This window comes from Arachis stenosperma, chromosome 6 (genome assembly GCF_014773155.1).
Source record: "Arachis stenosperma cultivar V10309 chromosome 6, arast.V10309.gnm1.PFL2, whole genome shotgun sequence".
NCBI lineage: Eukaryota > Viridiplantae > Streptophyta > Magnoliopsida > Fabales > Fabaceae > Arachis > Arachis stenosperma.
This window is the reverse complement of record NC_080382.1, coordinates 138,386,497-138,401,981: the sequence shown is the minus strand read 5'-3', so window position 1 is coordinate 138,401,981 and position 15,485 is coordinate 138,386,497. Positions and strand designations below refer to the sequence as shown.

At 31.2% G+C, this 15,485-nt stretch overlaps 2 protein-coding genes across 2 annotated transcripts; one reads left to right on the top strand and one right to left on the bottom strand.

Moving 5' to 3' along the window:
- Nucleotides 1-874: 874 nt before the first annotated feature.
- On the top strand, nt 875-5,986 carry LOC130933045 (E3 ubiquitin-protein ligase At1g63170). The gene is made up of 5 exons (XM_057862545.1): nt 875-1,233; nt 1,670-2,533; nt 4,060-4,185; nt 4,272-4,557; nt 5,190-5,986. The coding sequence occupies exons 2-5, from the start codon at nt 1,821-1,823 to the stop codon at nt 5,373-5,375; spliced, it is 1,311 nt and encodes a 436-aa protein (XP_057718528.1). The 5' UTR covers nt 875-1,233; nt 1,670-1,820; the 3' UTR covers nt 5,376-5,986.
- A 1,645-nt stretch (nt 5,987-7,631) lies between these two features.
- Nucleotides 7,632-9,533, bottom strand: LOC130933044 (molybdate transporter 1-like). Its single transcript, XM_057862544.1, has one exon. It carries the CDS (start codon nt 9,437-9,439, stop codon nt 7,976-7,978), a length of 1,464 nt encoding a protein of 487 aa, XP_057718527.1. The 5' UTR covers nt 9,440-9,533; the 3' UTR covers nt 7,632-7,975.
- Nucleotides 9,534-15,485: the final 5,952 nt, after the last annotated feature.

Here is a 15,485-nt window from a genome sequence, read left to right as displayed (position 1 = left end):
TATGAATAAGTGTGAAAAGAATTGATGAAACCCACCAAATTCAACACAAAATAAACTCTAAAATTGGAGTTTATCATAAATCTATCGCTAATATCTGATGTTAAATTCGACGGTATTCATCATTTTTTTTGTAATGATAGAAGAGTGTATTAAGAGACGTTGCTGCTACAAATGATAATGACGATGAGATGAGATTAAGAACAAAAACAAAAAGATAGTTGACTACTTACAATTAACAAAGTTAAAATTAAAATTTATTTAAAAATGTTAAAAATAAAATTTAATCAAATTAAATATTATAAATACTTTTGAAATTTTTTAAAAAAATTTGAAGATAAAAAATATATTTTTATATATCTAATATATCATATATTAGAACTTAAATATTTAATTTAGAATATAATATAAAAAATCCTTTAATTAAAAAGTCAATTTTTCCTCACTACTATCAAGTATAAAGTATCTAACTAATTTTTTAAAATGATTATTTTATTATAAATTTTAAAGTCTAATAAATTTTAAATTTTAAATTCTAAATTTTAAACTCTCCAAAAAAATAGAGTTAAAACAATTTATCATAAATAAAAAATAAATTTATATTAACTAATTAAAAATTAATTTTTTATACTTATATTTTTCTTAAAAAATTTACTATATTATACAAAAAAATATTAGATTCTCTATTTTTTCAATACATTATTTATCTTTTTTTTTTAACTAAAAAGAGAATAATAATAAACATATAAAGATTCACAAATAATTATTTTTATATAAAATTTATAATTAAAAATTATTAAATAATTTAATATATTTAATTAAATTATATTTAACAATTTTCATCAATCAACTTAACACAACAATAACATGCGCTAATAATGTAGGGAGAAGAAGATACGGTGAGGCATGACCTGGAAGGGAAGCAGTGGAGGTGCGCTTGGCACCCTTTTGATTACGACACCTTCCCCTCTTTTCCTCCGTCACCACCTCTTACTTTATACGGCGCCGTTTAGCCCTTTTCTCTTCTGTCGTTTCCAATCTCCATTTCTTGGTCCTCTACTCTCCGACGCGCTTTTCCCATCTCATTATACGCAGTCGTTTTGCACTCTAATTCGCTCCTAGTCAACGCCGCTTCTATCCCTCTCTTCCATCTCACTCTTCTCTCTCGAGTTTCACCGATTCATAAGTAAAAAAATTCAAGCACCGGATTCACCGCTTCCTTCACTTCTTCCTCAGGTATCGCCTTTTAATTTTTAATTTTTGTTACTGAATTTTGCTTAATTCTTCAACAAGATGAAAGACACGTCGACGATGATGAAAATTAGCGGTGGTATTTTGTTGAAAGAAATTCCTGTGTCCAATTTTGTTAATTTGATTTAATTTAATTTTTTAGGTTTTTGAGATGCAGAGAGGGTTTAGTATCATCTTTGTTATAAGATATTTATGAACTTTATGATATTTATATATAGCTGGGAAACATTAATTCGGGAATGTGCCTTTCTCCTTTTGTAAGCAACCATTAGATGCTTTATATTGTTATCTTATACTGTTTTAATTTAAATATATTTTTTATGTGGACAGATGTTAATATTGTTAGTGTATATGTTATGTGTTGTGATAACAGAAGGCAACTATGGCTTTGGAAATTGACAATTTAATATTTGCTTAACAGATGGAAGTCTCAGAGTTGTGCTAATCAGAACGGTTCACCATTTGTTTCCACACAGCTCAGAGATTTGTATTTGAAAGGTTCTGTACTTTGTTTCCTGGTTTTTGAAGTTTGATGCTTCATTGGCGGCTTCTTGTGTTGGTGCTGGAGTTAGATGCACGTTCTCGCACCAGAAGTGCATATTGAAGGTCCACCTGACACATCTCCGTTGTTGATGGAGCGGCTGGGTAGCTTGAACAGCAATCAGCATATGATCGTGCAGCCGGAGAGGTTGAATGACAATCAGCATATCATAGACATTAACATAGCTGGAAACGGTGATGCTTCCACTTCAGGCTCAGCTCATGATAGACATTCTAATGGTGTGGATACATCACAGCATGTAGAGAGAGCGGGCAGTGTGAGAGTACCTGTTTTGCAGCCTTCGGTTTTATCCAACAATGGATCCAATGGATCAAACTCCAGGAATTCTTCCTTCATCAGACGTGGAGATTCACGCCGGAGTAGGAGTCCAGTGCATTCGGGGTTGTGGATATCTGTAGAACTAGCACTCTTAGTAAGTCAAATTGTTGCATCAATTGTTGTATTGTCTTTGTCAAGGCACGAGCATCCACGTTCCCCATTGTTTGCGTGGATTGTGGGTTATGCAAGTGGTTGTCTTGCTACCCTACCTCTGCTTTATTGGCGGTATTATCATCATAACCAAAGTCGAGATCAAGATTCACCCCAAACTCGTCAAACATCTCCTCGGGTTAATGATCCTTCGGGGACATTTCATTCCAGTTCCAGAAGTAATGGAGGAGCAGATGGTCAAGGTGCTGCTTCAATGTCCAGAGGCAATCAAGCTTCACCATTGACAAACAGAAGGTAGTGAGTTAGTTATCGTTGCTCATCGTTTATGAGAACGTTATTTCATATCATCATAGAAAAATCACTAACTCAGAAATGAATCAGCAAAATAAATGGTCCTGCAATATTCTAGTCATGATAGTAAAAATGGATGTTTAAACAAAGGAGGGAAGGGAATTTGTAATAATATCTTTACCCACATCTCCATACATCTCCTTTAACCCCTTTTCAAATGTAGCTAATCTGATGTCCTGTTAGAGACTTAGTGAATGCATATGCTATATAATGATTGCAGTTGACACATGTAGTAACCAGATATTCAGGCAAAGTCTTCTCTGATGAAATATTGAAGTGAGAATTTTGTTATTTATTATTATTCCACATATTAAACACCAGACTTTAGGCTGTGTGTTTTAAGTACCTAAAGTGGAAACCACACCTTAAAAGCTAGCTATTAAGGGGGAAGAACCAATCTCTTTAAATAAAAAATCAAGTATCCATATTACTTGATGGGGAACTTGGGGCACCTCATATTATCCAAGTCCCTAACAATACACTGGCCGAGAGCCGACGTCCATGGAGGTTTCACTCTTTCGACTTTGACCAGCGGTAGCCACTTGCTATTGACTACTAGTATTTAGTATTCACCTTAATCTAGCCTATAGGTAGTCCTTCGTGCTACCAACAACCTAGCCTCTATGCCATTGTTAGGTATCTAGGAAAAGTAGGAAGCCACACCTTAAAAGCTAGATATTAAGCAGGAAGAACCATTCTTCTTAAATGCAACATCAAGCATCCCATATTACACGATATGGGACATTGGGCACCCCATATTACCCAAGTTGCTAACAATGTGCAAGGTTTTCCTATTATGTCAAAGCACTTGCATTTTCTTAACTTCTCAGTGCCTCAATCTCAATTTAGGGGGGAAACGTTTCAGTAGTTTAAGTTCACGTGTTACTCACCATTGCCATGACCCAGTACTCTACTTTTGCACTGGTTCTTGAAATTGTTTCTCTTCCAAATAAACTCAGTTGCGTCCATTCCAATCATTATGCAGTATCCTAAAGTGCATTGTCTATGTGAGGGTCACATAGCCTCATTTGTGTCCAAAAACCAATTTAGAAATGTCTTGCACCTGGTAATTCTTTCTACCTAATTATTCAAATTGTATAACCTCAATGGGTATCACATGGAGAAAGTAGGACGTAACTAAATGCAGTTAAAACAAAGGAATATTTTGTCCAGTAATGGTAAGGTAGTATAGCTTTCCAACAAGTCTCCAACTTAACAGGTTGATCTACTTACGGTTATGTGTTTTGAATAAATCTTGACGTTTTGCTTCATTTAAGATTTAAGAGTTTCTGGATGTTGGCAACCTGATGGATCAATTTGACAATCTTTCTTAAATTTAAGTAGTTGTTTTCCTCTATCATGCTTGTCATTGTTTACTCCTCCCCTATTTTTCTATGCTTGTAACTAAACCATGTAACTTGTAAGTAGTTTATGAAACTCCTAAACCTGTATTAATACTTGTTCTGCAGAATGAAGACACTAGTGGAATACTTCAAAATATCTTTAGATTGCTTTTTTGCTATATGGTTCGTTGTTGGAAATGTATGGATCTTTGGAGGACGTTCGTCTGCTGATGAAGCTCCTAACTTGTATAGGTTAGGCGTATAACCTTCCATTAGCTCTTGATTTCATCTGATTTTTAAGAGATTTCTCAACTAATTTCTGCTTCCTTTTGTTGCAGGTTATGTATAGTGTTTCTCGCCTTTAGCTGTATTGGTTATGCTATGCCCTTCATTCTCTGTTCAACAATCTGCTGTTGTCTCCCTTGTATTATCTCCATCCTTGGCGTTAGAGAGGATATGTCACAAAACAGAGGGGCAACTTCTGAATCCATAAATGCCCTGCCAACTTACAAGTTCAAGATGAAGAAAAATAAAAGAGGTGGCGACAGTAACTCAGCTGCTGTTGATGGGGGAGTTGTGGCTGCAGGAACTGAAAAGGAGCGAGTGATATCTGGAGATGATGCAGTAAGTACTGTACTACTATCTAATCTTTAATTATTTGGGAGTACTTCATGAAAATTCTGGCATGCTAGCTCTTTTTGTCTAGTTACACCATGTCCCTCTATGCGCAAAGATTTTATTCTTTAACAGATCTGTGTGTGTGTATATATATGGAGGGAAGGCTAATATTTTCCTTGGGGTAAAGTTTATCAAGGTTCACTCTTTTATTGGACAAAAAGATACTTGCAACCTTTATTCCTTAACTTCGATGCAATGTCCATGATAGTAATTTACATATACTATAATTTGGCAAAATTTATCTAAGAGAGTTCATGGTGTAATTTTTTAGTTTTATAAATATAAATAATAAGCTTGAAAATTATATATATATATATATATATATATATATATATATATATATATATATATATATATGTCACAATTCACAATTATCATACCTTAGCTTCTACACCTCTTCCCATTTATAAATCTTGTCTTATTTATTTATTTTTTATGGTATAAATGTTTTAGCGTTCATGAAATCAGGTAATCTACACTTGGTTTGGTTTGATGCTATTGTTGAATTCTTCTTCATGTTATCCTGCCTTATCCCTTATGGATCTGCTGCACCTTACCGGCTCTGTTGATGTCTGCAGGTTTGCTGCATCTGCCTGGCAAAGTATGAAAATAATGATGAGCTGCGAGAATTGCCTTGTTCTCATCTTTTTCACAAAGAGTGTGTAGACAGGTGGTTAAAGATAAATGCATTGTGCCCTCTTTGCAAGAGTGAGGTTGGTGAGAACTTAACCGGATCAGGTGCCGCAGAAGGTGCCAGCCAATAGAGCGAGCTCAGGGTTTAAAACCGATTCAAATGTCGGAGATTAATCTACTTGTATTCAATTTTGGGTCTCTCATTTTCCTTGTGAACTGGATAATCTCTTCCCTAATGAGTTTGGAAAAGGGAGACAAAAAATGCATATCTATAAAATTGGTGGACCCTGCAAAGGTAATGGTAGGTCCCTCCCCAATAAATTGTGTTTTCCTCTCATAATACAAGTTTTCAAGGGCACTGAAAGAATTCGAGCATTCGAGTCTCTTATATATGTATACATATTCACACTTTTATTTTTGTAAAGCTTCTTGTATGCTTTCAGCATCATCAGTTTCTCTCTTTTTTTTTTTTTTTTTTTCTTACTACTTATTTTGAGGGATGTTTGATTCTGACTTCATCCTCATTGATGTATCCTTTTTTATATTTTTTTCCCGTCTTGTTAGAACTGTAAGTTGGTTGATACATTTCATCGCATTCGTAGTCTTGTGAGTTGATTGTTCAAGGGATGCTCATCACTGGCCATATGCTGCGTGGTGCTGCCAATTAGAAGTAAAAAACACATCATTTCATGTAAATGGATCAATCTCAGAAATATATTAAGTGAAATTTCTGCGAGTTTCATTATGTGTCTTGGGAGATATTTTGGTAGGTATCTCACTATGGAATGTATACTATCATTTGGCCCCCTTTTTTTTATATATAAAAAATGCTATTTCTATAAAAAAATCAACCATCAAATCAGGTACATTGTGTGTATAAATATATGTATTTGTTTAACTCATTGTCAAATATATATTTTATACTAATGATCGATTTCGTGGTTTATTTTTGGTGTGCAAGTAGCATAGTTGTTTTATTTATGTTAGTTGATTATTAAAATTTCAAAGAGATTAGTTAATAATTAACACCGATAATTGAGGGTTTTAAAATCACATTTTTATTCTAACTATTAAGTTGCAATTTTGCAACTAGTAGTTGTTTTTTTTGCTATGCACAATTTTAACAAAGTGCTTAAAATCTATTTTCTAAAGTCTTTCTCTAGTAATGTATTTTGTGAGTTTGAGGGAATTAATTAGGAAAGTGAACAAGAAGTTCAGACTTTATATTGATTAAAACTTTTTCTAGTTGCCAATAAAATAGACAAGAGGAAAAAGGAAATAAATTCTTTTTGCTATATTTTTTTATATTTTATGTTTTATTAGATGGTGTGAAGTTACCATAATTTGACAAAAATAGAATTGTACTAATTTTGTGAATCTTATTAAAATACCACCAATTTTAGAAACTAGAAAATGTATGCTTAGAAGAATTCTGAAGGGTTGAAAAAGTTCTTCCAAATAACAAAAAACATAAATAAGGTTCAATTTTGAAAGACTTTGCATTTCTCTTTTTCTCTTATAAATCAAATTCATTGAGACACCTTGATAATAGCAGAAAGAAAAATAATGAAAAGGACAAAGAAATTAACTCTGCTAAGTGCTAACAATTGGATGACAAGTTCTTTCCCGGTTGTTGGGCATATTATAAATGTTGGAATGGAGTCACACCACAATTTAATGTTGGATAAAGCTATGCACATTATCAAACAGATTACTCTTCTGGAAAGCCTTTGTCAAACTACACTCAATTATGTAACCAAAAAATAAAATACACCCTTTAATCAGGCTTTTAGATCTGCAATTTTTAGTGGAAAAAGTCTTATCAGATTACCTCAGAGAGGAACTGTTTGCTTTTTTGACTATTTGTTCTTCTTTGATCCTGTCATGGCAAAAATCTACCCTTAGACAACATGCACATAATTAAACATGGTGAACCCATTGAACATAGACACAAATAAGTTCATATAACACAAAAGAAAAGAGACAAGATTTTTAAGTGATACCTCATATGCAGTCATCTTCATATGAAGTTGATAGTTTAAAATCATTTGAGGACTAAATTATCTAAAAAAAATTTTAACTATCAACTTCACACAAAAGCCAAACTGTATGTAAGTTTTTACTATATTTTTAATTGTTATAACTGCACTCTTACATCATTTTGTGAAATAAAATAAAGAAATTTTTTTATACATACAAATACATATATGAATTTAGTATGATTTATACTCACGTTACACATAATTTGCATTAAGTACAGAAAATTGTGCGTGTGAATCATCATATTTTGTACCTTTTATATAAGTGTTGATTACACGGCTTAAAATATGTTGTTCTAGGATGAATCTTGATATGAAATACTATGATTTGGCTATCTAAAAAGAATATCATACATTAATCAAGCATCTTTATTCTCTTATATTGATTGTACAATAGCCACGCATACACTATGATGTACGCTAGGATTGGAACTACCACTATGCTTACAATCTTAGAATCTTGATATAAAGAAAAGAACAAAACAGAAAACATCATTCTTGAACTGAAATCCATACAAATTAAACACACCAAGTAGTATTTACACCTAAATAATAGCACCGGATAAGCAACATCAAGCAATCAAATCTCGTCACACTTTTTTTTTCTTAAAAAAAATGTTACGTGCACACTCAAACGACCGTAAATTATTGTCTAAATTGCCAATTTTAGTGTGCAAATAACATTACATACTTCAGAGTTGGTCGTCATGTTTTTGCATCCAAATGGTAGAAAGTGGTTTATCCTTAGTCCAATTCCTTAGCCTAAGAATAACATAAACAATCATCCCAACCAAGAATCCAAGTGCAGCACTAGATCCAACCAAAGACACTGCAGTGCACATAAGCATCACAAAAGAATCTTCTTTTGTGTTCATGTCTCTAGAACACATAGCCAATTCAATCCCAGCAAACAACAACAACACTCCCAAGATTCCAACCGGAAACTGGTTCAATACATGTGCCAAAGAAGTCCCCAACACCAATTTCGCGGCGCCGAGAAGCGCCACGCACCCGCCACTCCTCCCTCCAAATTTGTACTGCCCGGCTAGCCCGCCGGCCCCGTGGCACATTGGCATGGCACCAAACCAACAACCAATGAGGTTCATCAATCCAACCGTTACTGAAAGTGACGTGGCAGTGAACTCTCTTCCCGGGAAAAGATCTGATGATAACTTCACAACCGCCACAACAGAATTCAAAAGAGTCAAAGGAAGTTGAGGGATTGTACCTTTGATGAAACCTTTTTTCCATGCATGCTTTGAGAATTTCACCACATCTATTGAAGAAGGTCCAAACTTTATCTCATGCACCACGTGATGCCTTCTTAAGAATGCTAAAACAACACCCAATATAAACACCAAGAAAGCTGAAGGAAGAGAGAAAACAATCCTTCTTATTCTATCTGTCTTGTTCTTTTTTATAGTTGATCCTCGGCTTCTGTCCCGGCCTAAATCCTCGTCGTGGCCTGGGTCGCCACAACAACGATTTTTTTCGCCGGCGCCGTTTACAATAACAATAAATACGAGACAAACAATTGCCAAAATCAAGCCATCTAGGCCAACCCAATGTCGTTGGCCTAGAGACTTTGATTTTGGCAAGTCTTGAATTTTTTTAACATATTTGACAGCTGTCAATGCAAAAGATAATCCTTGTGCCAGTTGGATTCCCCTCACGACGCAGAGGGGAATCAACCGGTACACAAGTTGCATAAGTCCTGTCACGCCGAGGACGAATACGGTGCCTCCGGTAAGTATCCCGGCGGCCATGATCTCCGGGACGCCGAAGCCTGTATCAGACAAGGCTTCGGCAGCGATGGACTTCATGGGCTGGACTGGCATGGGAACACCATAGATGGCCCCAGTGATGATGTTATAGACACCAGTGAAGATCAATGTGGTGCCAAGGTTGAGGTCCCTTGCAAGGGTCAAGGCAAGAACTATGGGTATGTATGTTCCAAGATCACCCATGGCGCCATTGATTTCAGCCCATTTTGAACGGAAAACCAAGTTGGTTTTCACTTTCTCAACCACCCCTTTTGCTGAGTAATCTGTTCTAGTGGTTGCAGATGCTACTCCTTGACCTGCTTCAGGGTCTAGTGAGATTGGAATTGTTGAAGACTGGTGATCATTATTATTATTATGTTCTTGTTGTGACATATTTGAAGATGTTTGGTTTGAAATTGAAACTCTATCTTAGGAAGTGTGTAAGACAAAACAAGAATCTATGAGGTGGATGGAAAGAGTAGTAGAGAAGATGAATGTAATGAACGAGAAATGGGAATTTTGTTTGTGATTTTATAGCGGTGTGATATGAGGTGGTGGTTAGTTCCATAAAGTCAATGTCTGTTTTGGAGTTAGGAGCAAGTTGTGATCGATGAAAACAAAGACAATGCCACACGCTACACTGTTGACAAATACACTCATTATGTTTATTTATTCAAGGCAGAGTAAACTACTTACTTTTCAGACACAAAAAGTTGGAAATTCTGAAAAATTTACTTATCATGGTATAAAACTAATTTTCTAAAACTGAAACTTGAAAGAAAAATAAATTACCATTCCATTTATAAAAATTTAGTGTGTCAATAAATTTATTATGCAAAATTAGTTTAATTAAATTTATCTATATTTCAAATTTTTATGAATAAAAATGATAATTTATTTTTCAGTATAATATAATATAATATTAGATATATTTTGTGTACAATACGAAACTATAAAAAAAATATTGTATTGAATTATATCGTCGTACTACATATATAAAATAAATTAGTCGCTGATTTATTGGTATAAAATATTTATTAAAATATAATATATATTAAAAATAAATTAAATAATATATATTTATACATAAATATATAATAATTAATTGTTAATTTTTTACGCATATAATATTTTTTATATTATATATGCAAAATCAATCTTATAAAATAGTACGACATAACAATATAAAACTATCATATAGATTACTTCATTTAGAGGATCCGTTCTCCACATAATAATTACTTACTGAGGGTTAACTATATATAATTCCTTTCATAAAATCAATATTGTTGTGATAAGAATGGGTTATCATATCTTATGTGGATGCCCATTTTACATAAGATAGAATTTTTTAAGGATGAATAAATTTAATGTAGTTTAAAAAAAAGAAGCCTTGCACATGTATAAATAGGAGCATAGGCTGAGGCCTTTAAACACACAAAAGTAATAAAATAATTCTCTCTCTCTCTTTTATATTGCAATACTTCTCTCACTCTCTTTATATTTCTTTATATTTTATGTTTGTTACCTCTTCCTTGTTTATTTATTTAGTTATTTTATAACAAATATTTAATTTTATTGTATTAGATGTATATTAAAATTAGTTATTAAAATAAAATATATATTAAAAATAAATTAAATAATATATATTTATACATAAATATACACAAATAGCATTTTTTTAATTTAAAATTAGGAATAAGTTGTGAATTTTTTTTAATATTGTATTATTAAAAATAAAATTTTTTATAATAAAATAAATTGTATGTTAAATATTATTATAATCATATATAAAACGTCAATAATATTTTATATTTTTTTAATTAAAATAATATTTTTTAACAAAACATCAATAATATTTTATGTTTTAATAATTAAAATAATATTTTTTATTATAAAACGTTAATGACATTTTATTTTTTTATATTTAATTTTTTTTATTATAAAACGTTATTATCATCATAATTTTATAAAATATTAAAATAATCAAATATTTTTATATTTCACATTAAAACTATCTATATATAAAAATTTTAGGCGCAAGTTGTCATCGACAAAAACAAGAGAATGTTACACGCTACACTGTTGACAATACACTGTTTATGTTTATTTATTCAACGTAGAGTGAACTATTTTTTAGTCATAAATTTAGAATTATGAAAAGTTTACTACTTATGTATAAAACTAATTTTCTAATACGAAAGAAAAATAAACTACTATTTCTTAGAATGTTGACAGATTTATTAATGAATAAAATTAGAGATTAGATATTTTTATCACACACAGAATATTTTTTATATGTACAAGACTACTTTACTAAGATTCGTCGGTATTCCAATCTATCATGAGTACAACATAATAATTTACTTTTCAATATAATATAATATATATTCTGTGTACTTTAACATATAAAAATTAAAGTATTATATTATTAAATAAAATTAATTAAAAACATTTTAAAATGATCTTATTTTATATTTTTTAGTTACTCCTAAAATAATTAAATAATATTATATTTTTATAAGTGTGTGATTATATATATTAAATTAAATAAAATAATTTTAAATTATTATCTTTCTACCATTAGCGTTATATTATATATGCAAAAATAATCTAAATAAAATATTATGTTCTCATGCAACTCAACAAATATAAAAGTGTATAAAACTATCATATAGATTACGTAATTTAGAGGATCTGTTCTCCATATAATAATTACTCAATGAGGGTTAACGATATATATAGTTGAGTTTTCGTGGATTAGAATATAAGGCAATAGAATATTTTATTATTGGGACAGCGAATAATCAAAGCCTAATGACATGCGGTAAAACTGAGATGTGGAAATGAAAATGATAAGAAATTAAGAATCTCATAAATTAAAAGGAATAAAGAATATAGATCAACAATTACGTCCGGAAGATAATTTCCAGTTTCCACTACTGTTATTATAGTGAATAACTTCTTCTCATGTTTTATTTCAAATTAACTGTTCCATAATCAAAACGTGTTTTGAAACAACATAATTTATAGTGCAAAGTAGAAATTTTCTTTAAAAAATGGCAAAGGAATTTTTCTAATGTAAAAGTTTATTTAAACATTTTTTTTTTAGTTTTCTGTGCTCCTTTTAGTTATATATTATCTTATATGTATTAGAAAAATAAATCATTATAAATATTAGGAATTGTTACCCATTTTCTTAATTTTTATAAATAAAAATTAATTTTTTCTTACTTGTTTTATGTTTTCAAAAATAATATATATTTAAATTTTTATTTATTTAAATATTAGAAGATGAATTAAGATTATCAGTCACTATTTTTTTAAATAAAATATTATTTATATACTAAAATCAACAACTAAAATTAGTTATTATATATTTCTGTATATAAATATATTTATAGTTTAATTAATTTTTAGTATATATTTTATATTTTTATATATATTTTATACTAGTGAAATGGTGGTTGAATTTAGGGCTGTCAAACGGGCTAGCCCGGCCCATTTAGGCCCAGCCCATTAAGCCCATGGGTTAAACGAGCTGGCCCATTTAAGCCCGCTTTATTCGCGGGCCAAAATTTTTTAACCCGGACCATTTATAGTCAGCCCGTTTATCATTTTATTTTATTTTTTGAAAAATATTTTGACAAAAAAAACCACTTTTAGGTCAAAAACCATTTAAAAAAATTTTTTTTTTAGTTGATGGGTCGGATTTTCGGGTCGGATCGGGAAAAATATTAGCTAAAAGTGTTACTTTTTTTAAAAAAAATGAAAAAAAAATTTAAACGGGCCACCCGTTTAGCCCGCGGGCTAGCCCGTTTAACCCGTCATTTTTTTGGGTTAATCGGGCTCAGCCCGTTTAGCCCGAAATTTAAACGGGCTTAATTTTAGGGGCAAAGCCCGCCCATTTAAACGGGTAAACGGGCTGGCCCGATGGGTTTAGCCCATTTTGACGGCCCTAGTTGAATTTAGTATAACTTGTGAACCTAACATAGTTATTTTATTTTTATATACACCTAGTATTTATTTATTTTTTACGTTTAGAAAACAAATTAAGATTCAAATCAGCGTGTAAAAGATTCAATTAAAACGGTTAAATTGAAAACAATAAATGCAATTGAGTACACAATCTAATAATTAGTCTATCTTTTGGGAATAAGCATTACCACTCTCGTTTTGGCAATAACACTTTTTTTTAGGGAAAGTATGAAGAGCTAATAAAATATTTATACAATGTGTATAATGGAGGTTTATGGAGTATTAGAGATATAATTATTAGTGTTACATTTTTTTTATTAGCTGAAATTTTTGGGATGAGTGGTATCATGACATGGTATTAAAACACTAGATACGAAAGGTCAAGAGTTCGATCCTTGGTGAACCCAAAAATTAAACTAATTTTTCGAGAAGATGTTTATTATCCATTGTACTCGGATGGTTATTCTAAATAGTATAGGGGATGTTCATTTCATATCGCAATAGCCATTGTACACATTGTACAAATAGTCCATTGTTCTAAATAGTATAGGGGATGTTCATTTCATATCGCAATAGCCATTGTACACATTGTACAAATAGTCCATTGTCTCCCTAGCAGGATCCTTTTTTTTAACTTATTCTTGGAAAATACAATGAAAACAAGTTACTACAAGAAATGTGCAAATTTGCGGCAGTTTTTTTATGATTAGTAGCGGTTTAAAATCATCACAAAATCAAATGTCGCGGCTAAAAAAAAGTCTTGGTTATTGACGCGGAGATTAAGTTTTGCGGCAGTTTTCAACAATCGCTGATATAACCGCCGCTAAATTAATATTTTACGCCATCTGGTTAAAAAACCGCCGCTAAATAAGAGTGTCATGATTTTACGTCACAACTGCGATGGAGGACACGCGCTAGAGAGGCGGCAAATGGAAGATCGACTGCACATAAAGAAGGGTGGCCGAAAGGACGGAATGACGGCGAAGCAGATGTATGGTGCTAGCTGTCTTTCCTGCTCGAACGATGGATGAAACGGCGGCAATTGATGCAAAGAGATTACGGTGGAGGCACGACGAACGATGCAGCTGCGGTCTTTGGAGAGAAGGCAGTGCAGCGTGGAGGGTTATAGTGGAGGCGCGACGAACGAATTGGAGAGAGGGTGGCATGGGAGCTTGGGAGAGAGAGATTAAGGTTTCGGGGAAGTGAAAATGAAAATGAAATTAGAGCAAATTTTTATAAGTGATAATTTAATTTTTAATTTTTAAAATTATAAAATAAATATTTATTAATTGGAATTGTTTAAAAAGTTAGATGGTTTAAGTTGTCTATCTGTACTTTTTCATAACCAAATTATAAAAATCAAAGTGACAATATCCTCTCGAATAAATAACATAAACAAATCAAATGGCCTCTAATATTATACCAATATTTTAAAACAAAATAGTTTACATGGATGTCTTGAATGATTCTATTTAAATCGAATCAAATTGATTTGATTTACACTTTTTAATAGTAAATCGAATTTAATTGGTTTGATTTACTACTGAACAACACATATATAGTAAATCGATTAACTACTTGTACAAAGTATTGACATTTACTATTTTTAAGTTAATTATATTAACTTTAACACAAAAATGTCAATAAGAAAATACCCATTTAGATTAAAATAAAAAATCAAAACAAATAGGAATAGAAATTCAACTTTTGTGTTTTAGTTCAAATTTCAGAAATTTTACATTTTTTTATAAACTTATAAATTTAAAATGGAACAATAAACAATTTTTAAAAATTCAATAAAAATCATCCTTTGATTCATTAGCATTTAAAGAATTATTACCGGAACTAATTAATTCGATTTACTATTAAAAAGTGTAAATTGAATCTAATTAATTTAATTTTTATAAAATCATTTATAATATACATGTAATCTATTTTATTTTAGAACATTAGTATAATATTAAAAGTCATTTGGTTTGTTTATGTTATTTACCCTATCCTCTCTTCATCTTTTGTATATTTTATTTAAGGAAGTTATCTCATTTCAACTCTCATCGAATTCCCTCCTCTTATAAACACCTTCTAGTAATTTTGCTAAAAATATTAAAATCCAAAATTGTTTAGTTGCATTTCTTATCAAACCTTTTTATTATCTACGAGATTAATTAATGGATAATAAAATTAAAAATCAGTTTGACACCATAAGCAATTAGAAGTGGTATATATAAGCCTCAACTAGGGAAGAGATGATAACGTCACATATCATTTTCGCAAAATGTCAACAATAGCACAACACTAGAAATGGGTATCTGGTCCATTCAATCAAGTGGTTTTTTTTTAAATAAAAATAAAAATAAAAATTCTAGCCGCAATCATTTACCTAATTTACCATGGCTCATGGGAACCAAGTATCAAAATAATAGACAAAAAAATTAATGATTCTTTTGTATATGAAAGAACA

What these genes read in the sequence shown, in the direction of transcription:
- LOC130933045 (XM_057862545.1), top strand. Translation starts at nt 1,821, where the DNA reads ATGCACGTTCTCGCACCAGAAGTGCATATTGAAGGTCCACCTGACACA. An exon ending in TCACCATTGACAAACAGAAG is followed by an intron (nt 2,534 to 4,059) that starts GTAGTGAGTTAG and finishes CTTGTTCTGCAG; the next exon opens with AATGAAGACACTAGTGGAAT. An exon ending in GAAGCTCCTAACTTGTATAG is followed by an intron (nt 4,186 to 4,271) that starts GTTAGGCGTATA and finishes CTTTTGTTGCAG; the next exon opens with GTTATGTATAGTGTTTCTCG.
- LOC130933044 (XM_057862544.1), bottom strand. Translation starts at nt 9,439, where the DNA reads ATGTCACAACAAGAACATAATAATAATAATGATCACCAGTCTTCAACA.